The following is a 24,576-nucleotide window of genomic DNA, read 5'->3' on the forward strand; positions in this document are numbered from 1 at the left end:
TGGGCCAGGGGGGGCTGGAGCCTATCCCAGCTGACATTGGGCAAGGGGGCAGGGCTCACCCTTGACAGGTCTCCAGTCTGTTGCAGGGCCATCGGGAGCAATAAGGGGCTCTGTATCTTGCTCAAGGACACTTTGGTCACTGGGGGAAGTGAAGATCGAACCATCAACCCTTCAGCTACGAGACAGCCACTCTACCTCTGAGCCATGTTGCCACCACATTAAAATCAGTTACCTTTAATGTAAGGATTCAATTAAAGTGATCGTTCTGATTTTCGGAGGGTTGCGGTGGGGTTTTATGAGGTTGTCATCTATGGCAGATTTGGCTCAGTTTTCATCGAGGAGAGAAGCAGGAGCGTTCCTGAGGAAAGGTTGCTGGAAAAAAAAATTAAACATCCACCTCATATAGCTGTGCAAGGAACATTTTCATCGCCTAACTTCTTGCCGTAAGACAACGTCATGCTCTGCACTGCATGACTCCGCAGTAACGCGGCTGTTTGATGCTTCTGTGGAGTTACAGCGCAGGACGTGCAGAGCAGTTGTGGATGCAAGGCTGTAAAAATGTTAAAATGTAAACAGGTAAAGATTTACGGATGTTTGTTTTGAAGAAACACTACTTCTTTTTATTTTCCCAGAGGACTGTACCCAACACCAGTCAGGCAGACACCGCCGAGCATCAGAGCTGCTGTGCATGGACGACTCTTCTATGGATGAAATCTGAATTATCCCTTTAATATTATTGTGGGTCTCCAGTCGGTGTGTTATATTCTGATTTGATGGAACTGTTCATTGATCCATTTCCACACGCGGCAGGAGTGAATAACAGTTTGCACATAAGCTTTTGCTCACATCTACGCACGTTTTCTCCACGATGAAAATCATCTGGCTTCTCCAACTCGCCTAAGGTGGCGTAGACATGTGTGAAAAGCCCGTAATTTCCCATCAAATCACACCGTGATTGTCATTGGATACGTGTACAGATCTGTAGGGGGTGCAGATGGGAATGGTGGGGAAGGAGTAAAATTAAAAAGCCATTCTGCTTCAAGGACCCTCTCGCACTGATTCCCCATGGAGCCGCAATGAAGGAGAAAAACAAGTTTTCAGAATCAAGACTAGTGGAGTCTTTTGGTTCAGTAATTAAAGCCTGATGGAACAAAAGAGCATGCAGAAGGAAAGGATCTCCAAGGCATTTGAAAACTGCAGTTTTCTTGGATGTCACACGCTATTAGTGAGACCCCAAAACCCCCTTCAGCCTGTACTACCGCCTTAATAAAATTATGCACTAAAAATATTATATTCTGTTCCCATCTTTGGTTCTGTCAGGCAGCTCTCTTTTAAATTAGTCACAAAAGTACCCTGACTTTTCATCTCTGTTTTCTTACAACACGTTGTCGTCCCCATAAATCCATTTATTGTTATTATTATCGTCCCTGTTAGTATTATTCATTCATTTCCAAGGGGATTGACAGCACACGCTTTGTCTTCAGGAGATGAGGGTTTGTGTTTTCTTTTAAATGTTGTTTTGGGAGGAATGAGAATTAAAAAGACTGGAGCTGATGTGAGGGTGGGATGAACAAATTAATCAGCACAGGAGAGGAAACAGCTGCTGTTTGACAGTCTGTAATGCCACCTCTCTGAAGATCAAAGAGCCCCTGGATGCTGGAGGAAGATATTCATTCATCTTTATTCTGTAAAGCAATACACATGAAATTTTCAAGCATGGTAAAACATCCCAAATATGATGGTTCCTCCCGCTTCGATTACAAAGCTCCACCGATACCCAGTCAGAATATAAAGTGCTCAACCTAAACTCAGTCTTCTCTTAATGTCTCGTCTCTTTTTTTTTTCCCCAGGATTTCATTAAGGCTGAGGATAAAGTCTATTCCTTATGAGACAATTTAGCCTCATAATAATATATCTAGGATTTCTGCAGAAGAATATTTTATAATAGATCTTTGAAGATACGCTGTAATATAATATGTTCTCCCTGCAAAGACGAGAGCTTAAATTTACCCCCTAATCTTTTTTTTTTTTCCTTTCTAAAATCGTGCTCCGTGGATTACAAATGTAAAACTCACCTGTCAAGCTTCATGACAGGCAGCTGCAAATGTGCGTCGCGCTCGGTTGTTCCCCTGCAACATTCTTTTTTTTCCTTTTTAAAGAACAAATAACTCCTTATTTACCTGTGAGCATATCTACAACGTACCTGTTGAATCACTCGCTCGATGCGAGGTCGCACGTAAGGATTCTTGAGTTGAATATGGAGTTTCAGCTGCAGCTATTTTTACATTTGTCATTCTGGGGAGAAAAATGTGCTTTTTTAAAAAAAAAGGTACTAACATCAGCAGAAGAAGAAGGGGAAAAATGGTTTCTAACTGGTTGAAAAAATAATTTTAAAAAAGTGATCTGAATTGAGCTGAAATAAAACTCGACGCATTTGTTGCTGAGAGTCTCAAGAGAAAGTATGATAAATAAATCAGCGCTTTTGACTGAATATTAAACACAGTTAGTCATGATTTTATTGTTGATTCATGGCGTGGACTCCCAAAGTCACCCAGTAATAAACTAGACATGTGACTAACCGTGATCCTTTTATCTTTGTGGAATCTAATCAGATGTCTGTGCCTCGCCTCCCCCAACCCCCCACAGGGACTGTGGATAAGTGTATTATCTAGATCATTCCACTGCTGCTAACAAAATCACCACCAGTCAACATTCCCGACCCAAGAGATGAACCAACCCTCCCCTCAACTAACTCGCACAGTGCACAGCGCGCGCGCGCACACACGCGCGAGCGCGATTAAGCCTTGCTCTCGACTGACATTAGAAGGTCACGTGACTTTCATCAGGAAAGGGATCTAGGGACATAAAACCATGTTTTGCAGATATAAATCCATGCAGTGCCTATTTATAGAACCTGCGTAGCCATTTCCTATTTATGAATATGGACTTCCTGTTTCCTCTTGATGAAAGTAGGTCCATCCTTCTTTAACCCAAGCACTTCCGCAAAAGACAGTACAAGAGGTTAAAAGGTTAAAAGGAGACGCGGGTCGTGAAACAATAGTTTGAGGCTTGACGTCTGTCGCTGAGGAAGAACTGGGGACTGAAAGTAAGCACCTGTGCTGCTGAGAGTAAAGCAACTGGAGAGGAATTATGATACAATACGAGTGAGTGCAGCAGCCAAGATCAACAGCCTTGCATCCAAGGTCAGCATCATCATGTTAGCTGTATTCCTCCTCCTGCTGCTGCAGGCTCCACGTGCCTGAGGGGATGCTGCTTCAGGGCGTCATACACAGAGGAAAAGAAGTAGGCAGCTCATCATATAAGTGTGTGTAAGTACATGCTGTTTAAACACCTTGTTAGTGAGAGGCGATTTGTGCACCCACTCTGTTTGTCACTCTGGGATTTTTTGGAAATGCTGCAGTGCTTCTTTGTTCAAACTTGACTTTGAGCAAGACACAGCTAATGGGAGAGTACTGCAAAATAAAATACTGTCCATGAGGCAAAGCAGCGGATCAAATGAGAGGAATTACATTTATCACACAGGCCACTTCTGGATAAAAATGCACCATGAATTACAGAAGAAACTATTGAATATTATATATTCCGTGTCGGGACGGTGGGAACCTGTATGCACAGCCGGAGGTGATTTAGTGGCAGGCCCTTGGTGCTTGCTCGGGTTGTGAGTTACTGTCGTCGTGATTGATCACAAAATAGAATTTAGACTAATTTTTGCCAAAGGATTTCAAGGATGTTCGCATAAACAGCAGTAAATTTTGCATAAATGGTAGCAGACTATAGGTAATACCTCACAAGACCGTGGACAACTGCAGCCACCCTCTTTCCTCACAAATAGCATTACCAGCTCTGAATTTTAACCCAGCTGGATATGAATATGGACGTGATGGTTTATGAACTTAAGCAACATCCATAACAAGTTTTAGCACAAACTTCTTTATAGCTCTGACATTGCACGGCTCTGAAAGTCAAAGATAATTCTAACAATGTTTCTGAACATTGTGATTTTGCATCACTTATAACGCCTTTTCGTCTATTCATGGCTTTTACAGTCATGACATCAGTCTCTCACACACGCGCGCACGCACACACACACACACACACACACACACACACACACTTTCAAGATTTAAGGACAATGTCCATTGAAGTCCACTGTGGCCTTATTCCACAACCTTGCAAAGCCTAAAACTTAAATTATGATAGGAAGAGTTGAAGATTCTTTAAGATTTGGTGGAACAAAGGGCAAATCAGAACTTCAAATATGGGAAGTGTAGGATGTAACCTTTTCAACTTCAATACTCTACTTTTGGAAGGGCTAGCCGTTAAGCTAACTTCTCCACCGCAAAGCGTTAGCTAAGCTGAAGAACTGATCTTTCATGCTTTATCTCCACAGTTAGCACTGTTGAAACTTTCCCACAAACAACACAAATGGATTTCTTTCCAGACTTTAATGCTGCTGCAGTTGTGGTATTTTTGAATTGAAAGTGTGACAAACACTTAAGGCACAAAGAAGTTTCCCCTCACAAGCTTCCTGCCCGAAAGTATTGCCAACAGAAAGCCAGGCAGACTACATAGTTAACGTGATGAAAGTTTTTTCAAATCTTGGTGTTTTCTCAGACCTATCAAGTTACCCCCCCACACCTAAATCTAATCAAATAGCAGAAAACATTTCTTTCAATTAGAAAGTTAAGTCAGAAAATTTAAGGAAAAGAGAGACCCACAAAAATTGTAGCTAAAGCCTCAAGCTTGATTCTAATTGTGTGTGTTGGTGAAGATCCTGTGTAAAAACCCTCTACCAACAATGAGTCACCACCTGAGAAGAGGAATCTGTTGGTATTCATGCAACAAAGTTCCTTGAAGTTTAAGCTTTCCTGCCAGAAAACACCTTTCAGCCAGAGAATGTCGTTCAGACAGCAATTTCTGAGAAATTTCTGGTTCAGGGTCTTCAGATTAGCTTCCCCCTCCAACCACAGCTTTGCAAGATGATATACGCAATGCTGGTTTCCAGGTAAGAGACATTGAGACAAAGTTGAAAAGGATGTTTGATATAAGAATTCAAGATTTCCTAATCTGACAAAAAATTGGATGATGCTAAACAAGACTGGATTCATAGCATGAGGGAACATTGATTTTGGAACGAAAATCTGTAAAGGCTTTTCAGATACTGTTTCAGTCTATTGACTACTCAAAGTGCCTTGCAACATATTCACACACACACACACACACACACACACACACGCAAATCCACACACACATCAATTAGTATCTTGCCCAAGGAAACTTCTCTGGGGGAGCCAGGGATCGAAGCAGTAATCCTCCGATTATACAACTACTGCCATGTGAGCCATACTCAGCAGTCACCATGGTTACCAGTTAAGTTAAACGTGAAAGTTTCTGTCAGACATTGCATTGTTTCTAACGGCGGCCTTCAGGGAAAAGTTGCTACTTCGGTGAAAGCCAAATATTTCACCGCTCAAGTGTGTGTTATATATAGGCTATTTGTTCATTCAGGTGTTGAAATATTTACAGTCAAGACTACACATACTATCTTTAACTTCCTCCTCCTTCTTCCCCTGACTCTTTGGCTCAGTCTCAGTAGGATGAATTCAACATCACGTGCTGTGGAATTGTTTTATATGCAAATGATTTACACAAGCTTGATTTGTTCATTTTGCATCTGAAGACCTGTGTCTTGTTTTGGGGGGTTTTTTTGCAGAAGAAAAGATCTGCAACACATCAGGTTGTTAATACTACACAACCAGATCAAAGCTTCTCTTGTCCATCATAAATCTTTTTTCAACTGTGCCGTAGCTTAGGAGGGATTAGGAAGGTGTAATTAACCCAAATTCAAACCTTGAATATTTTTGGGAAGGTGTTGTACCAACAGATCCTGCAATTAGCGCATGTTTTGTGAGTTTGTGTCAGTATTCGCGTGTGAAGAGCCTTCAAACGCCCTGAATCAAGGTCCCCAAGCGCAAAGCTTTGCAGCTAAAAATGACAGCTCTTGTCTCATTCAGACGAGAATCGTGGGCGAGATGTCTGTGCCACATTACAAGCTTTCACAGCTTTGAGTTGCTCGGTGTGATCACAAATGTGTGGATTCCACTAGGAGTTCAGCATAAACACAATGATTATGGCATCAATGTTCATGGTAATGCGTGCTGCCACTAAGCGTTGAGGTGGGTTTCGAAATATCAAGTTTAACTTTGAATTTGAATCTACAACCTGCGCGAGGCTCCAGGCACCCTTCTACCCTTGTATCCTCTGGGCTTTTTTCAGTTGTTGTAATTAGTCTAAGACATCTACGACAACGGCCGGTCAATGGATGGTGGCTGTTTTGTTTTTTTCCGCTTTGTCGTCAAATTGCCCAGTTGCTTCTTTTGTTGATTCCTTCATATTAAATCAGTTGAAACACTCGACTTTCTCCTCCAAAATCCAGATATGATTTATCCTACATCAGCTCCCTGTTCACTGACTTCATGCCATCTGCTAAAAATCTTGCTTTTTTTAAACAAAATCTGAACTCCTGCCCTTATTTCCGCACTCCATCGAAATTCCTTTTTCCATCCAACAAAGCTAAATAAGTCAAACCCGTGCTTTCATCCAGGGATCTAGGATTACTCATCCATACACCCGCATCTCCTCGCGTCTGTAACTCCTGATTTTCCTCTCCAAGCCCAGGAGACCGTCCCACCTGTAGCTACCAGGTCATAGATCACACATCGCATCTGTCCTCACAACCTTCCGCAGGCTCCTAGTAAAGTTTAGAATCAATAGCAAAAATCACACGGATCCTTATGAACCTCCTGGCAGTCTGGCTTCTTCATACACCTCAGGAATCGCGCAGCCCCTTCTCCACCTTTAGACCGCTCGGACTTTGCCAGAACGGATCATTGTTTGAAAGACGAGTGACACCAAAGGTTTTTCGCCACGAAAAAGAAAGAGGCTTTTCCATCAATGGTTTCAGGCCTCAGTTCATTGAGTTGATCGGTTGAGATTAGCCAGACAGATGGTTCATCCAATCGACTTACAAATATTTTTTGTTTCTGCCCTTCCACAAAATTTCTGCCGATATGAGCTCACATAATTCTGTGATACCAACTATGATTTGTCCTTTCATTTGTGCCCCTCTGCAAGTCTAAAAGGGATTTTACTTCCCCCGTCAGGGCCTCGTCTCTCTTTGAGAAGATCGTTAACTCGGGAGTCTGTTGCAAAAGCCTCTAAAAATGCCCTATATTATAGAATTTAGTTCCTACTTTATTTCTGATTTCCAGTCCCAGCTCAAAATAGGACAAAACATCAGATTCTGTACACAAACAAAAATTGTTGAACGAGTCATCTGATGAGGACTGAATTGCTCGTAACAGCTCTGTTTACTGTCTATAAATGTTCCGCGGTGTCAAAAGTTTTACCCGGCACAGCCGATCCAGTGAGATGCAGTGTTTGATATCAACTCTGTTATTAAATTTTCACACATCTCTCACTGCAGTATCATCAGACAGTACTGCCGGTGCGCGTGCGTGTGTGTGTGCGCACGTGTGTGTGTGTGTGTGTGTGTGCGCTTGTGCTGGTAAGGCTTTTGCGAGACTATTTTTATCGTGAGATACATTTCATAGATCAACTGAGTTTCACCTCCATCACTTAAAATCCTATACTTCTCAGATTTACGTTCCCATTTCCAAGGTCGACAGATGAGGCTTTTGGTCCTGTATATGTTTTTTTAAAAAGGTTTCTGCTTGAATGTGAATGCAAAATGCTGTAAATGAAATCAAACCGCTTTTATGAGTCAAATCTGGAACAGAGGTTTTGGAAGTGGGAGTCAGGTCTTCCGGGAGGGCTTTGAACAGGCTCAGTGAATGGGAGTAAATGTAGAATGGCCTAAATGTATATGATTTGAACATTTACAGTCTCTTCCACTTCCCCAGAGTTAAGAATTAATCAACACCTCAGGACAGAGCTTTTATGTATTTGGTGTAGTCTGAATTTATGTAAAACACCAATATTAGGGCATCTTGTTGTGTCTGCGGGATTAAATAAGCATGATCCCATTCTAGAGCTGGCAAACTCGGAGGGGTGGTACTCAGACCCCCCGGATCAATAGGAATACCTGAATACATGACTCAGCAGTAGCTTGACAGCGCAAATTACATTCATTCTCACTAGAATAAACCAAATCTGACTTTTTCTTCTCAGTTTAGAATAACAATGAGTTGAGATGTATGATTCTGAAATATGCAGCACTTTGAAGGGGAAAAGAAAGGGGGGTTGTAACATTTTATCTAAAAATCTGTTTCTCAATAGTTGCTGTAGAATTTGGTGCAGAGCATCGCCAAACAGGTCCTGTATTCATCAAATGAGACGAGCACCACTGAGTGTTTACTCACGATTTTGTACCTTTAACACTGTAATGCTGCAGAAGGCTGCTTATGTAATGTAGCAACTGTGTCATCTTAGATTAAAAATAAAAAAAGCACCGCTATCTGTCGTCGAGCTGATGCAGTTGAACCCACGTCTTTGTAGTGTGTTTTCCGAGGTACTTCCAGGTCAAAACCTCTAAATAATGTTAGGTACAAGATCATTGATCATATTTTCTGTAGTATGTGAGGGTGCAGATTAGCAGGTTTCCAACCCCAATGTAGCTGCTGTAAAACAAACAATAACAGAATACAATGATTTATAAATCCTTTTCAAACTATACTCAACTGAATACACTACAAGAACAACGTTTCTCAACGGACAATTGCAAGGAATTTAGGGCTCATCATCATCATCTACGGTCCATAATATCGTAAGAAGATTCAGAGAATCTGGAGTAATCTCTGCACGTAAGCGGCAAGGACAAAAAACAAAATTGAAAGGCTGTGAGCTTCGATCACTCAGGCGGCACCGAATTGGTAAAGGATGTAAAGGATATTACCACGTGGGCTCAGGAATGCTTCAGAAAACCATTGTCAGTTAACACAATTCCTCACTTCATCTACGAGTGCAAGTTAAAACTCTACCACGCGAAGCGAAAGCTGTGCATGAACAACACTCAGAAATGCCGCCGGCTTCTCAGGGCCCCAGCTCATCTGAGACAGACTGATGCAAAGTGGAAAAGTGCGCTGTGGTCTGACGAATCCACATTTCAAATTGTTTTTGGAAATTACGGACGTCTGGTCTTCTAGGCCAAAGAGGAAAAGGACCATCTGGAGTTTGTCAAAAGCCAGCATCTGTGATGGTATGGGGGGTGTTAGTGCCCATGTCATGGATAACTTGCACATTTGTGAAGGCGCCATTCACGCTGGAAGGTACATACGGGTTTGGGACCAACATCCAAGCAATGTCTTTTTCAGGGACGTCCCTGCTCACTTCAGCAATACAATGTCAAGCTACATTCTGTGGGTGTTACAACAGCGTGGCTCCGTGGTGAAAGAGTGCGGGTCTTAGACTGGCCCGCCTGCAGTCCAAACCTGCCAGCCATTGAAAATGCGTGGCACATTATGAAGTGAAAAATACGACAACGGAGACCCCGGACTGCTGAGCAACTGAAGTTGTATATAAAACAAGAAGGGGAAAGAATTCCACCTATAAAAGCTTCAACAATGACGGTCCTCAGTTCCCAAATGCTTATTGAGGGTTGTTTAAAGGAAAGGTGCCATAACACAGTTGTGAACATGCCCCCGTCCAAGGTTTTCGAAATGTGTTGCAGACATCAAATTCAAAATGGGCAGGGCTGAGGGAAAACTATGGGAAAACCAAGGCAATACTATGACAAAACTACAGCGAAAATGAGGACCAATGACAGCTGAACTACAGAGAAACTACAACAAAACTGAAGGAAAAACAAAACACTGAGGCATCATTAAGGAAAATTAGGGTTGAACTAAAGAGAAGCTTTGACAAAAGTAAGGCAAAACTAAGGCTAAATTTAGGAGGAGCTTTGAAAAAAGTAAGGCAACGCTAAGGAAGAACTAAGACAAAACAGCAGCTGATAACATCGAGCATCGCGCATTAACACAGGCTCGGTGAGAAGCTGACAGATCCAGACTACTCACGAAGGGGGAACTAGGGCAGAGAATAACTTAAAGTCAGTTACCCGTGACATGCGCTTTGTGAAGAGACAAGACAACACACCTTTGAATCACTACTCTTGTGATCAGTCACCAGCACAGTCAGGCAACAAACAAATGCAGGCACAAAGAAAGTACAACATTTGAAAAAGTTGCCATTGAACTGCATGACCTACCTGACAGTCACTGGCAGTGGTACGTGTGGCAAAGACGGAGAGGCAAAAGGCAGCCATGATGCCACAGGTGTTTTTAATACCCTCTGATTAATAGGGGGGGGTTGGGTCAGGATGGTGGTGCGTTCAGAGTCAGCACTGACTTGACCCAGTACTTCTACACACACACACACACACGCAGTATTAGGTCCATCCACACACAGACACTTAAGAATTGATCGCAGTGACCATGGCTAGAAATGCTGGTCAGAACCCTAACTGTTTTAGTTAGCTTTTAGCTCAAATGGAAGCGTTTGTGAAGTATTGAGCATCTGGCTGGATTAAGAGCGCTTGGATTATACCGGATGATGTGGAGGGGTTGTAAACAGACTTATTGTATAGTTTGGCTGCTGTTAATCCTCTGTCTCCAGGAGCTTCCGTCAACAAGAGTAAAGTTGTTGCTCTCTGAATTCTGGAGTCAACAAGAAGTCATGCAGAGGGGGAATCAAACTTCAAGACATTTAGCAGTGACTAATTGATTAACAATGACATATTTCGGATGTAATAGACTTTGCAAGCCAGATTGATTGCCAATTACCAGAGGAACACTATAAATGTCAGGAGCAAAGAGTTACAAATAGGCTTTGCTTCCTGACTGTAAGACTAAATTGAGTTAAAAATATCCTCTTGTTTGTAAGAACATATTTGTGTGTAAGCACCTTTTATGAATGTTGCCCCTCGTGAATGACATCAATCCGAATTAATTCCAAAATAAAAACACGCATCCCGGGAACGAGCTTTAAATTCAATGCATTTGCTGAATACTCTTTCACTCCATTGTTAATGAGACTTGTTCAGTCATAAATGTCAATATCATGCACCTCTTTCAAGGATAAAAAGAAACATTCTTAAGCCAACTCCGTTGTGTATCCTCTGCTTATGTAACACACTGCTGGGAAGAAAAAAAAAATACTGGCACATCTGAAAAGGAGGTGGCCTTGCTAGCGCGGTATAAGGAGGCTGTTTTTGAATGCCTTGGTTACTTGGCTGTTCCGTCACAATGGGTGGACCTTGAGAGGACATGCACGACAGAGACAATGAATGAGAGGTCCTAAAAAGCTGGACAACATCGACAGAGAGCGCAGTACACGCAGAGCTCAGAGGAGGCCGAGATCGCCGCGTTTCTTTGCATATAGTAAATGTAGCTCGTATTATACACAAGTACGTACGGACTGTTCACTGTACGTCATTGTAACGTGATGTTCTGGCCTTCCGCTGCTGTTTACAGCACCAACCTTTTCCCTGACGCTTGAATAGGATTCGTGATAGTTGCCTATCCAGGCAAACGGCTGACGATGTCTTATTGATTGTGATTCATACAGTCATTGTTTGTCCGTGCGCTCTTTTCAAACGTAGAGCTAATTCAACCCTTTACCTCGCAGACTTCATGCTCAATGGACACCAACATTGTTTCAGACAGATATTTGATGTATAAAAGAAAATGGAAAATTTTGAACTCTTAAAACAGAGCATTTCTAACACCAGGTTTGTCGCCGAGGGTGCCATCGGTCTTTGGTAAAATCAATAAGTCCATCATTTGTATTTACTTGAACAAATACAAAATAAATAAAATATGCAGAATATGTAATAAGGAATCAAGTTGGAGAGAAAAATGTTTTTTTTTAAATTTGCAAACTCTTGATAACTTCGTTTTAAAATCTGCAACCTGAACCCAGAGTCAGAGTATGACTTTCATTCCTTTTTAAATTTTACTTTATAAAACTTTTCCCACTTTTGATTTTGTTTTATTCAAAAACCAACTTTTCAAAGAAATTGTTCAGAGGTTTTTTTTTGGGCGGGGGGGGGGGGGTTTGGTCACATGATAAAAAGTCTAAAGAAGCCTTGCATCAGCTTATAGATTCAAAATGATGCTAAATAAACCTGTAAGCGTCCTCATGGATGCTATTATCATGGTGGATGTAGCTCGGCGTGTTGGCAGCAAAGCCTCAGACCCTGTTGGTGCAGCGTCTAAGAACTCCGTGTGAACTAAAGACAAATGACTTCAACTGTTTCTCATTTGTCCTCCTATTTTTCTCCGTCCTCCTCAAAAACCGCACGACTCACTGGTGCACAGCAGCTATAATTTCCACTTAAACTTGTCACATTATCAGGCTGCGTTGGAAAAAAAAAAAAGATAAAAAAAAAAACTTAATTGAAAATCTGTTTGATACCATCTTTGAAAAAGTAATGAGTTTTACAGAGGACGCTTCACCAAAGGGTCGCTGGTTCGATCCTCACTTCCCCCGGTGACCATGTCCAAGTGTCCTTGAGCAAGATACTGAGCCCCTAATTGCTCCTGATGACCCTGCGACGGACTGGCGACCCGTCCTGGGTGAACCCCGCCTCTCGCCCGATGTCAGCTGGGATAGAAAATGGATGAGTGGATGGAACATTTCCTGAAAAGTGTGACCTCATAGCTGTTGTAGAAATGAGAACACCGAAGAAGTTCTCATCCCGTTTAGAAATGTGAGTCATACTGGCCGTAATTGGCCTCCTCCTTCTCTTTATGTTTGATTCCCATCTCCGGGAGTATAACTCAGAGGAAGGTTGTAAGGGTGGCCATGATGGAGGAGATAACAGGGCGGGAGGGAAAAACAGAGCACCATTTACGTAGCAGCCATGGGGACTCATCATCATGTACGTGTCACCTTACAGGCGTTTTGAGGGTTGAATCAGTGGTTTGTGTTCAGAGCCTGAGGGCACAAACTCATTTTACATTCAGCTCCTTTTGTAGCCCCTCCACCACCACTACCACCCACCCACCCATGACAGCAGGCAGCTCCCTGAACATCAAATTATATTGTCTAAATCTCTGTATATTTGCTCAGACTCCCCGTGTTGGCGGTGTCTGATTTGCCAACGAGGTGTACGCGCAAGAGGGTTTTAACCCACATGTGGTTTTGTTTTGTCATCGGCTCAACGTCATGAAAAGTTAACAAATAAATGATATATCTGTTCAAAATACAAACAAACAAAAGTATTCTGTGCATTTTTAGATACGTGTCACCATGCGTTTTCTGATGCTGAGTTCAGACTTAGAGAGAGAAAAATTCAGCTGACCGTGAGCGACATCTAGTGGTGAATGACGAATAGCACTTTAATATGATGCATGCTTTTTGTTGAGCGAAGGGGGGGGGGGGGGGGGACATTTCCTAACCACTGAGGTATCACGCTTTTTATTATAAATTCATATTAGAAAATAAAGATGAGGCATGTAATTAATGCTAAAATTATCGTCATTCATTGGGGAACGGTGGCGTCAGACAAAGTCTGGATTATGCAAAATAAAGTTTTAATATCCAGTAATGATAAAAGCGATGTTTAATTTATAATAACAGGCATTTAATAAATACTTTAAAAGAAACACAAAGAGAGGGGGGTTAAGGGGAAAGAGTTGCTGCTGCTCGTCATGAACGCTGCTGATGAGGGCGTCACCTGGTTTTCCTCTCTGGCTCAGGTGCGTGACGTGTGTCGTTATTGTGTTATTGGTCAGCTACCTCCAGGGAGCGCACGTGCCCCGTCGTCCAATATCCCAACTTCACCTGTGTGCAGGGTGTGTGAAGGCCAGCGGAACCATTCAGAACAATGCTGAGAGCGGACTTTCAAAATAAGAGTATCAAAAGCGTGACAAGTGAAAACAGCTGTAAAACTAAAGACGGTTGTTGAACATGTGTGTGTGTCCGTGCGTCTGTGTGTGTGCGTTGTTTAAAAGGGTGTATTGAGGGGAATTCATTTTTTTATCATGGCTGTGCTGTTTTTATACCAATTAAATTGGGTCTCATTTGCATTTTTTTTATTTGAAATAGCAGAAAGTCAACTTCACTTGTTATTTTTTATTTATTTACAAAATTGTTGGTCTATTTACAGTCTATAATTATTTATCCAAAATATTCTGGATTTTTTTTTCCCAATACATGTATTCAAATTTATATACTCTGAACCAGCAATCTTCATTATTTATGGTCCAACACACACACACACACACACACACACACACACATTTTATGCACATAATAAGATTCTTGCTATCTAAATGTATACAGATTTTTAGAGACTGAATTAGGTCATGCATCATTTGTATATGACGACAATATATATCCTCTCATGTGTCATGTGCAGGCTAAGTTATATACATTAGTTTAAACAAAGCTTTCCAACACTCACTGTCACCATATAAAGTATATTGGTTCATGTGAAATGCCTTTGGGATAGTATTTATTTATTAGTTGTTAATTAATTGTGCTTTTTGATCCATCATCTTTTCTTTTTGGGTCTATTAGTCTGGGAAATGTGGTACTTGATAATCATCAGTCATATGCATGTACAAAAAAAATCCCTGCAAAAAGTAAATAACAAAAAGGTTTTTTATTTGTAGATACTTCAAAATCAACCCACACCACTATGTTGAAATATCTGGCTTTTTATAATATATATACATAAGTTAAATGTATAAAAACAGCAGAAATTGCTGCCACAAGTGTGCTTCGTGTTGAGTCCATACCAGTCAAGGGGGAATAAGGTTTAATTTGAAATAAGAGTCCGGAAATGGGCTGATTTGATCCTTATTCACTTGACAACCGTCCACTTTCTCCTGCCACCCCTCCTCCTCTGGTCTATGAACTCACCACCTACAACAAGTTTGACAGCTCAGTTTTTCTCAGTCTCCCCCTCTCTTTCTCTCTCTTACACACACACACACACACACATACACATACACGCGTACAGCAGCTGACATCTGGATTCACCTCCACTTTTCTTTTGTGTCACGAGGGTTCAGACGCGTGCGTCATGCGTCTCCTGCTGGCTATGAGGAATTCTCCGTCTCCTTAGGATTGGTCACTTCGCCCTCCTGCTGCCAGAGAGTGGACTTTGTTTTTTGTTTTGTTTTTTACAGATATATAATTTCTGTTTTGTTTTGGTTTACATACATTTTTAATTCTCTATCGGACGTCGAGAAGGATCTTAAACATGTCGAGGAGCGCGGAGGAGGTGAACAAGCTCACTGAAAGTACATATAAGGTGGGTATTGGACAACAGGTGCGACCTCCAGACACACACACACACACGCAGAAAGCTTTAACCAGGTATTTTTTGCTCACCTGTCCGGGGACCAACAGCGACCACATTTTATCAGAACATGAACAGGTGTTACACTTCATCTGGCTCGCCCAGCTACTTCAATACTAGTCCAGTGACTGTGACTGTCAATACAAATAATGTGTAGAGGCTCGATGAGGTCCTTTTTGGCTGATTATTGGACATTGATCTTATTTTTCTAGCTACGAATTCATTGATTTCTGCATCAGTTAAACTCAGGCTGACTTCAGTGTGGAAACAAGCTGATCAACAGTTAGTTTTTGCAAACACATGAGCAGCATCATTTAGACACTGTCACATAGAAGTTGATGCTGTCTTTTATTCAACGAGGTTGCTTGGAATTGTTATTTGTACTGTGGGATCATAGAAGAAGTGTCAGTTGTATTGGAGTGAGGAAAAAAAAAAACAGAATATGAGCCCCACTGTGCAGCCATGTCTGCATGCTTCTTCACTCCACAGGTGGCTGGAGGGACTCTCTCTCTCTCGCTCTCTCTCTCTCACACACACACACACACACACACACACAAATTTAGTCTTCTTGAATTGCTTCCTCTCGGGACAACCCCCGCAGCTCCTTGGTGTGTGATGAAATGTAGGGAAAAAGACTCAGAGGTTTAATAATTTAGCTTGTCGTGTGTTGTGTGGTAAGGTTATACCGGTCAGCAAGCTCCTCCTCAGCAGCAGCCACCACCTCTGCAAATACCATCAACAATAGCCGCCAGGCTGCCAGACTACTCTATGTTCACACAGCTGGTGCTTTAGCTGTACTCCTGAATTAAAGGAGATCGTTCAGTTCATTTCTGTGCTGTAAAGAAAAGCAACAGGTTTTCCTATTAAGGACTCTTTAAACCAGCAAAAGTTTCTTGTTTGTTTTTTTTTCCTCAAAAAATCTGAATAGATCGTCAAAATAGTTGCGGGTTTCGACTGGCAAATCGATGAACTGTCGCAGGTGTAGTGTGACGTGTTTTTGATAGTTAGTGCAAAGTTTACGTCATAGTAACTTACCACATGAATCACGTCCGGTGTCGTCAGTGTGTGACAATCTGCATTTTTTAGATAAACGTCATTCATTGACAAAGCCCTGAAGGAGTGGCTGATCATTACAAGGCTCTGGAAATACGTGTAACGTGGAGCAGATGAGTGACTTTTCATCGTTTCCTTCATTCTAGACTGGAGCGAGAGCTTTATACCTTCTTAGCCACTTAACTAGGTTACATGAAAGAGAAAGCATAGCTCAATAATTGGCATAATTAGAAATAAGTGCTTAGTGTTCAATGTGATTAATGATGAAACTTCCATTATGAGACGTTGAGCACTGATCTAAAAATCAGTGTTGAATGGTTTCTCACCATTCTGCTTTTATTCTATCATTTTCATACTCTCTTACATCCTCCAGGAGGCAAATCAAGATGACCTAGAGGTCATAGGTCATAGGCTTTGTTCAAGAATACTGCCTGTGTGTAAATCTGCCCTACAGCCACCAACATGTTAGGGTTTTAAAGGAGCGCCTCAACTTTTTTGAGAAGAATGAATGTTTCCCCACCTCTCCAGGGCCTGAAAAAGAGACAGAGTCCTTTCCCTGGTAATGTTAGCATATCTAATTTAAAGTTAAATGAATAAGTTTCAGAATTTCAGTTTGTCCAGAGGTGATCTTCTTCCTCTTTTCATACAAAGTCAGTCGTGATTGGTTGTACTAATCACTCCTCCAGTCATCAAAAGTTTATTTAGTTGGTCCAAGTTACAGCAGGCCCGTGAATTTGGTTTTGAAAGGATTCCTGTACGTGTCTCATTTTAAAATTAAAAATTGTGTATTTTAAAATGAGATTTCATAGCAAATCTTATGCACAAGCAGTGATCGTAACGTTGTCAGAGATCATTTTGGTAGAAAAGTGTGTTTGATGACTTTCGACCGAGGTATGCTAACCCGCCCATCCACTACCATTCATTATGCTAAGCTAGCTAATAGTCAGATGGTCTCTGTGTGTCTTAAGGACACAAGGAGGGAAGAGGAGTATCAAATCTTATTGTCTGGTTCTAGGGGGGGGGGGACAAATAAGCATATTTCCTAAAAAAAAAAAAAGTTGTATTTTTCTTTTAATAATATAATAATCAAAAACTTAAATAATGAATCACTAACTGTCTGTGTCCTTTCGTCTCCTGTCATCCAGAATGTGATGGAACAGTTCAACCCAGGACTGAGGAACCTGGTCAACCTGGGCAAGAGCTATGAGAAATCAGTAGCTGGTGAGGCTTTGGACTTCATAAATAAATATAAGCATTATTAACATTATAAACATTCACAGAGGTAAATGTTGCTGCTTGTGATTAAGAGTTTGAAGTTTCACCTCTCAGTCACATCATATTGTCTGCTATTTCTTGATGCAAATCCTTCCCCGTGGTGATTATACACAGCAATATTGTGCTGTTATGATTATGCATTTGCATTATGTAAACATTATTTGCACTTTAATACGGGGAAAATATTCGTTTTGTTTTGAATCCTGCGAGTGTTTGTGTTTTGGTTTTAGATTTATTTCACTCACGCCGTATCATATTTCCACTTCATTATCAGAGACAAAAAGTTTTTTTTATTTATTTATTTTTTTTTATTAATGTGATATCTGTTTGGCTTCAGCTCAGGAAACATATTCAGTCTCCCAGACAATAGAAAGCCATAGTCTTAAACCAGATCAATCTGCATTGAATGAATATTAATCATCATTTGTATCATCTTCCCAGCAATGACCCTGGCTGGAAAGTTGTATTTTGATGCGATGTCTAAGATTGGAGAGAATGCTGCCGTGTCCCCCGTCTCTAGAGAATTAGGTAAGGTTGCATGTCTCCCTCTCCGCCCCAATTCTTTATTGGGATAAATTCTGGAAATCTGATGACTTTTGGGATCATTCCTGCTTTTTTTGAAACACTTGTTTATCCCGTTTGGGTCTCAGGAGCGTTTATTTTTGGGAGGCCTTGAGGGATCCCTCCTCAGAGAGCAATTTGTTAGTATTCGATTCAAAACTACACAGTTTAGATCCAAAGATTATTGGTTTACTTAACGTAGAATTGAAGTGGTTGCTCTTCTAAAGCTGATATTATTGGTGCTATATTCATACAAGGAACATCTGAGTGTTCAGTGCCGCAGGTATGACTCTGACTCTGAATTTAGCTTTATGAAAATTAAATCAGCTAAATCATGTCAGGAGCTGAGTGACTGACTGGCTGGTAGCGTTGAGCAGGGCTGGTTCTGGCTCCAAGCCTCTAAATGTAACGAGGGCATTGCAAATAATGAATTAAAACTCAGGTATCAGCTCAAACGACAAAAGGAACGTTATGTAAGGAAAAACCTGTCATCCTCATCATCATCATGTTTTCCTGACGGTTGCAAAAGGACATCATGAAAACATACTGGGTGCTGTAATGCGTTTGTTCACTTGTTTCTGCACGGATGTAGACGTAATAAAACCGTTGTGTAGGCCTCGTTTATTTTTTTTTACTCTTGAATGAGGAATTGAAAGCAAAATCGATAACAAATCAAATAACAAATCTGATCAATTCAAATTCTACAAAAAAAAAAAAAGAGCCGGATGACATTCCCGTTCTAGCGACATGCTACACGGATCTTTGTGCTTAGTAGTTATTCCATGATCTCCACTGATCTTCGACATGCAGTGTCATAGAGTGCGTTGGGGTGAATCCTCAGGCTCCTTTTCCCTCAATGCTCATTTACTGTCAAGACGTCTGGTTCGCTAACTCACTGTCGCTGGTGGCACACTTGGATGTAACCACTCGACGTCTCTCGTCTCCCCTGCCGATTAACAGAAAAACTGCTAATTAAATGCAGCGGCGCGATGGGACCAGTTACCATGTGTCGTAGCGCCGTTAGCTTCCTGGTGCACTTGGATAATGAAACACTCGCCACATGTCGACATGAAAGGTGTTTCTGAGAAGGTCATCGTTCGCTCTTTAATGAAGAAAACAATCAGCAGTGGGGGGCCGGGGGACAGAGAACTGAGTATGTCGATAAATGTAGGTATTTCGGCTAAATTCTTTTAGTCTTGGAACTAAATATCAAATCTTAAAGTACTAATTCATTTGTTTCTTTTACACACGTGATACCGCTGTGAAAAAGCTGCCACAAACCCGTCCATCTTGATTACCTTGCTCTTGTTCTGTCTCTTCACCCCTCTGGCAGGCCGGCCCCTCAAGGGAGGATTTTTTTTAAACATCTTTGCAAAAGTTAAGTTTTTCATCAACCTTTTACGTATCGCGTATAAAATAGCAAAGCTGCCACATAACCCCTAGGTAGGACTTTCTTCCTGTTTGGCAGGAATGTTTCTCTCACGGTCTAGAGGTGAAGCAGAGTGGGATTTCGGGAACTACTTGATGGAGCTTTTTGACCTCTTCATGGTCTCGTGGTGGAAAAAAGACATCGAGATTGCATTCAATCATATTATAGAACTGCGGTACATAAGTACGGCAGTGTAAATCAAATGACATTGCAAGATAAGCATGTCATCTCTCTCCAACTTGCTGGGTTGTGATGGATTTATTTTTGAAGTCTGTACAGTTGAGAGATGCAGGGGTAGCTCAGATTTCTCTATTGTCAGGATAGATTTTGTGTTGTTTGTCACTTTTACAGATAATGTTCTGTACCCGTCGTGCTTCTTTTGTTGTTGTTTTTGCATTGTGTACGTCTATTTGTGGACGTGAACAAGCTCAGATGGCAAAAACACTCTTTTTAAACGTGATTATTTGCAGGAACTGTCTCTGTCGTGGAGCCGCATCATGAGATAGCGTTTTAAAAGCCGGTGAACAGGTTTGTGTGAGTTTAAAAAAGGTTTTATTTTTGGTTGGTGTTGGTTTAAGAGGATAGTAACCAGAGCAAGTTACAGTAATGGAGGTCCTTTTGGTAACAGCTCAGAATACGCTTCCTGTAATCAGAGGCATCGAGGAAATGAGGGGCGTGACAGAAACAAACAGTTTATTACGACCAGTCATTTTAACCCAGATAGCAATGAGTATCTGAGCCAAATTTAGCCCAGCTTACATTCTCAGTTCAAGTCTCGGGTGACCTGTATTTTACCTTGACAGACAGCTTTGACTCAGGGTTGGCTGCCTAAATGGGGCGATGCTGAAAGAGCCCATATTTTATCCCAAGTTAAGCAATATCTGACCCACATGTTAGAGCCGTAACTCAGCCGGAGTTGACCCTCATTGGGCACTTAAGTGTTTAGTATCGCAGAGGTAAAAACAGTAGACAGCAAATTAAAGTTCTGGAATACAAACTTGATGTTTTAACATAGTTATTGTCTCCTTTTAAAGCAAAAAAACCAAAAACTAAGAAGATGAAGGATCTGACTGCTTACCAAGCAGTTTTAGTTAGGCGGAAATCATGATATCCTGGCTGAGTCTCTGACCACTGACCTTTGGATTCACTCCAGTAGCTGCTAATCCTGGTATGAGAGACTGAGAGAGACACTGCGGTCTCATGACAGATCTGTTTAGTCATTATGGGATTATGTGGAACAGGGAGTATTAAATACACATCACAAATGACCTCGTCTAATCTATGAAAGAGGCCTGCAAACCCGCATGCATGGTGACTGTAACTCTATGGGGCACGTCCCTCCTCTCAAGCAGTATATTTGACATCAAATTGATGCGTCTGTCCAAAAGGGACCAGAAAACACCAAGCACAGAAAGTCCTTCTGCTTCTTGTGAGCCTGCTTGTGGATGCAGTGGAGTTGCCCGGGCAGAAACCTGAGCTCCAGTGACGCGTAGCCAGCCAGAAACCAGATACTCTTGAGAGACATTGGAGGACCAATGCAGCTTGTCCTCCTACTGTCTTCCTTTAATTCCCTTTGTCCCCCCCTCTTCCTCCTCCTTTTCTGCCAGAGTTCAAATGGCAGACGATCTTTCATTCAATCACTCTAACTTTTGTTCTTTTCTCATCAGAACAAAAAAACTGAAGGACAGAACTCTGTATGGAATGTAATCTTCTATTATTTGGGGTCAAACTGATGCTAGAAACCAGAATATATTGCAAAGATTTGACACAGCCATTGCCAAAAAAAAGAAAATCACAGCAGTGCACAAAAGGCCTGAAAACACACAGCATTTTATTATATGCAGGAATTTAATCTCTCGCAATTTTGTGTCCCTTTTACAACAGAGCAAGCTCTGCTGATCTCACACACACACACACACACACACACACACACACACACACACACACACACACACGCTGCCCTTTAATGATTGTGGCCAGTTCAAATAGCCCATTCACATTATCCAAACATGTTTACAGGTTTCCCAGATGCCAGGATTATTTTGTCCACAGTCAAAAACAACCGCTAGTCGCTTTTGCATGCTAGCAGCAAAATGTTCCTTTAACATCAGCTCTAAGTAGAATTTTTTTTTGTGCCTTTTCTATATTTTGAACACATCCACTACTGTCTGTTTCCCTCTCAGTTAGTTTCCTGGTATATTTCATCTCTACAGAGCTCAGAAAGTGATCTTGATAGTAAATCTTTCGCAATTAGGGATTCGTTTCTCATGGAATGTATTCCAAAAAACGAGGCAGGGTCTTTTTTCTTTCTTTTTTTTACAAACACACTCATGTATGAGCAATCACTGCATTATTTATCAAGTAAGGAAACAAATCATGTCTTCTTTCTTTTTTCCTCACTTCTGTAAGACGACATAGCGAAACATGACGTTTGCTTGCATAATTCACAACTCAGCAGAGGCGAAAGGAGCACTGATTGAAATCATTCACTCCACTTGTTCAAACAGCAGAGGACGACGCCGTGGCACGAACAACGGCGCCCCAAAGACAAGACACTTGTCTTTCCGACTATGTGAAACATTTGACACCGTGGTAAGATGAATTTCTGATGATCTCATCTGAGCTCCAAAGTCATCTCTCCACCTCTATGCTGGCGACCTCGCTCCGTTCTCGGGTAAACAGGGCCTTGCGGGCTTATCTGAGGTTTGGTTTGTTAGCTGATGGCGGTAAACTGCTCCTGCTGCGCTATCAGCATCATGACACACTTTTTTTTTGTTGCCCTCACACCTTGCTCAATTGAGCACACCTGTTGCCTGGCAACGTTTTGAACAGACCATGACAACAACAACAACAACAACAAAAAACAACAGAGGGTAAATTACTGGAAGAGAGTCGTCGATCCCGGTGATGTCATTAAAGGTTGTTATAGACATTTATATTACAATGACTCACCGTCCGCGTTTCCTACTGACAAACTAGTCTGTCATGTATTTGTCATCATACCACGCCTTTCCTAAGCAGCACTACGGCTGAGTAGTTAATCGTGCAGAATGGAACTCTTGTTGCCATCTGGATGACGTATTTTGTTCCAGTGGATTTAAGACCACACCAGTAACACAGTGGAAAAGAGAAATTATGCAAGAACCAACCAGTGGAAAGCCTCACTGCCACTTCGAAGGAGAACAATGGGGGATTGTCTATTTGTTGTTTTGGTTTGTTTTTTCATAGTTTCATATGTCTATATGTGTGTGCCATGAAAAGAAGCCATCCATCCATCCATTTTCTTCTGCTTATCTTGTTAAGGCTTGCGGGGGGGGGGGGGGCTGGATTCTATCCCAGCAGCCCTTGTATGAGAGGCGGGGTTCACCCTGGACAGGTCACCAGTCCATCACAGGGCCAACATAGAGACAGACAACCAGTCACACTCACAGTCACACCTACGGTCAATTTAGAGTATCAATCAGCCTCGTCCCCTCTCGATGTCTTTGGACTGTGGGAGGAAGCTGGAGTACCAGAGAGAACCCACACAGGAACAGGGAGAACATGGAGACTCACACAGAAAGATCCTGTGCCTGAGCCGGGACTCGAACCCGGAATTTTCTAGCTGTGAGGCCACAGTGCTGACCACTGCACCACCGTGCCACCCTATGAAAAGAATCAATTATAAGAAAAAAAATAAAAGAAATTGTGTATTAAGCTAAATTGAGATGAGTTATAATTTCGGCCACAGCTAATTGTGGGAAAATTAACCGAAAATGTATAAAAATCCACATTTTGAACCTCTCACGACTCTTATCTTCCAGTTAATTCTAACCCCTGTAATACAAAATTATCACGATACTTTGCCCACAATAGTATCACAAAACTGCGATCCTCCTATATATTGCAAATGATTTGTCTGTGATACATCCTTATATCTGCGTACCTGAAAAACAAACTTCCCCAAACACAGCATAAAGCAGGAATATTTACACAAAGGGCTTAGTTTACACACACATTCAATAAACCGATGTATATAAAACCAGATATTTTAATAAAAGTTGGAATATTTGGTGCATCGGTATACTATTAATGTATTGCAATTGGAAATAAACCAATAACAATATTTTGAAATGCTCTCACAATGGTTTTTACTACTTTCCCCCTAATAGTTCAGCACATTTCCAATCCAAACCTTGTCCGAGAAGTATGACAACTGTAGAAAAAGTAAATAAAATAACCTTTCATAAATTAAATATCGCCCACGCTCCAATGCTGTGTTTCTATGCCTCTCTTCTCTTTCTCTTCCCAACCTTTATACCCCTCCCATCCTCCCTCTGCTGTGTCAGAGGCGAGATTTATTGTGAACACCTTTTTTTTTTTCCCCCGTAGATTTGTTTGAGACGCGCTGAGTCAAAGAGCCAGTCGCGCCAGGTGTTGAAGACGGAGCGGGGAAGGGCAGTGTTTACATACTGATGAATGTCCAGGTCATAGTGCTACATCAGACTCCAGGCCAGCTCCACAGCTGCTGTGTGTATGTGCAGAATATTTGCCATCAGTTATAAGTAGAAAAAAAAAACCAGCATGCAAATGTGCGGACAAACCAGAGGGAAAGTCGTATCTTTTTCATTGTTGGTGGTTTGGTGTGCTGAATGTTGGAATTAATGTTGCCTTTTTTCTTCAATTTGTTTTTTATAGACGGATTATTAGTTGAAATATTGTTTACTTACCAGACTTTGTCTTTTTGAAGGTCTCAGTCTTGTCTTGGAATTGGCCGCGTTCTCTTTGCTCTGTCTTGGATCAAGTGGACTGGAGACTTTATGTCAAGACCACAATTGCGATGATATTGCTAAATGGTCTGTGCATTACTTGATTGGATATTAAAAAAGATATATTTCAAATGCAACCAACTGGACCAGTTACTTTTGAA

General features: G+C 41.5%; 1 protein-coding gene and 1 long non-coding RNA gene across 3 annotated transcripts in view; one reads left to right on the top strand and one right to left on the bottom strand.

Annotated features, from left to right (window-relative positions):
• The window catches only part of LOC147245197 (uncharacterized), a 34,976-nt gene extending 24,691 nt beyond the window's left edge, over positions 1–10,285 (bottom strand). Inside the window, exon 1 of the long non-coding RNA XR_015110047.1 lies at positions 10,247–10,285. This is a non-coding gene — a long non-coding RNA (uncharacterized LOC147245197). The remainder of the gene's footprint in view (positions 1–10,246) is intronic.
• A 4,582-nt stretch (positions 10,286–14,867) lies between these two features.
• Positions 14,868–24,576, top strand: part of baiap2l1b (BAR/IMD domain containing adaptor protein 2 like 1b) — a 30,891-nt gene continuing 21,182 nt past the window's right edge. For both annotated transcript variants that reach the window (XM_086185489.1, XM_086185490.1), the window contains exons 1-3: positions 14,868–15,301; positions 17,548–17,623; positions 18,119–18,205. In XM_086185489.1, coding sequence (XP_086041615.1) covers positions 15,251–15,301; positions 17,548–17,623; positions 18,119–18,205 — 214 coding nt within the window. In that variant the 5' untranslated portion in view covers positions 14,868–15,250. The remainder of the gene's footprint in view (positions 15,302–17,547; positions 17,624–18,118; positions 18,206–24,576) is intronic.

Source organism: Aulostomus chinensis, chromosome 18 (genome assembly GCF_037954235.1).
Source record: "Aulostomus chinensis isolate RoL2024-O1b breed Wild chromosome 18, RoL_Achi_v1.0, whole genome shotgun sequence".
Lineage (NCBI taxonomy): Eukaryota > Metazoa > Chordata > Actinopteri > Syngnathiformes > Aulostomidae > Aulostomus > Aulostomus chinensis.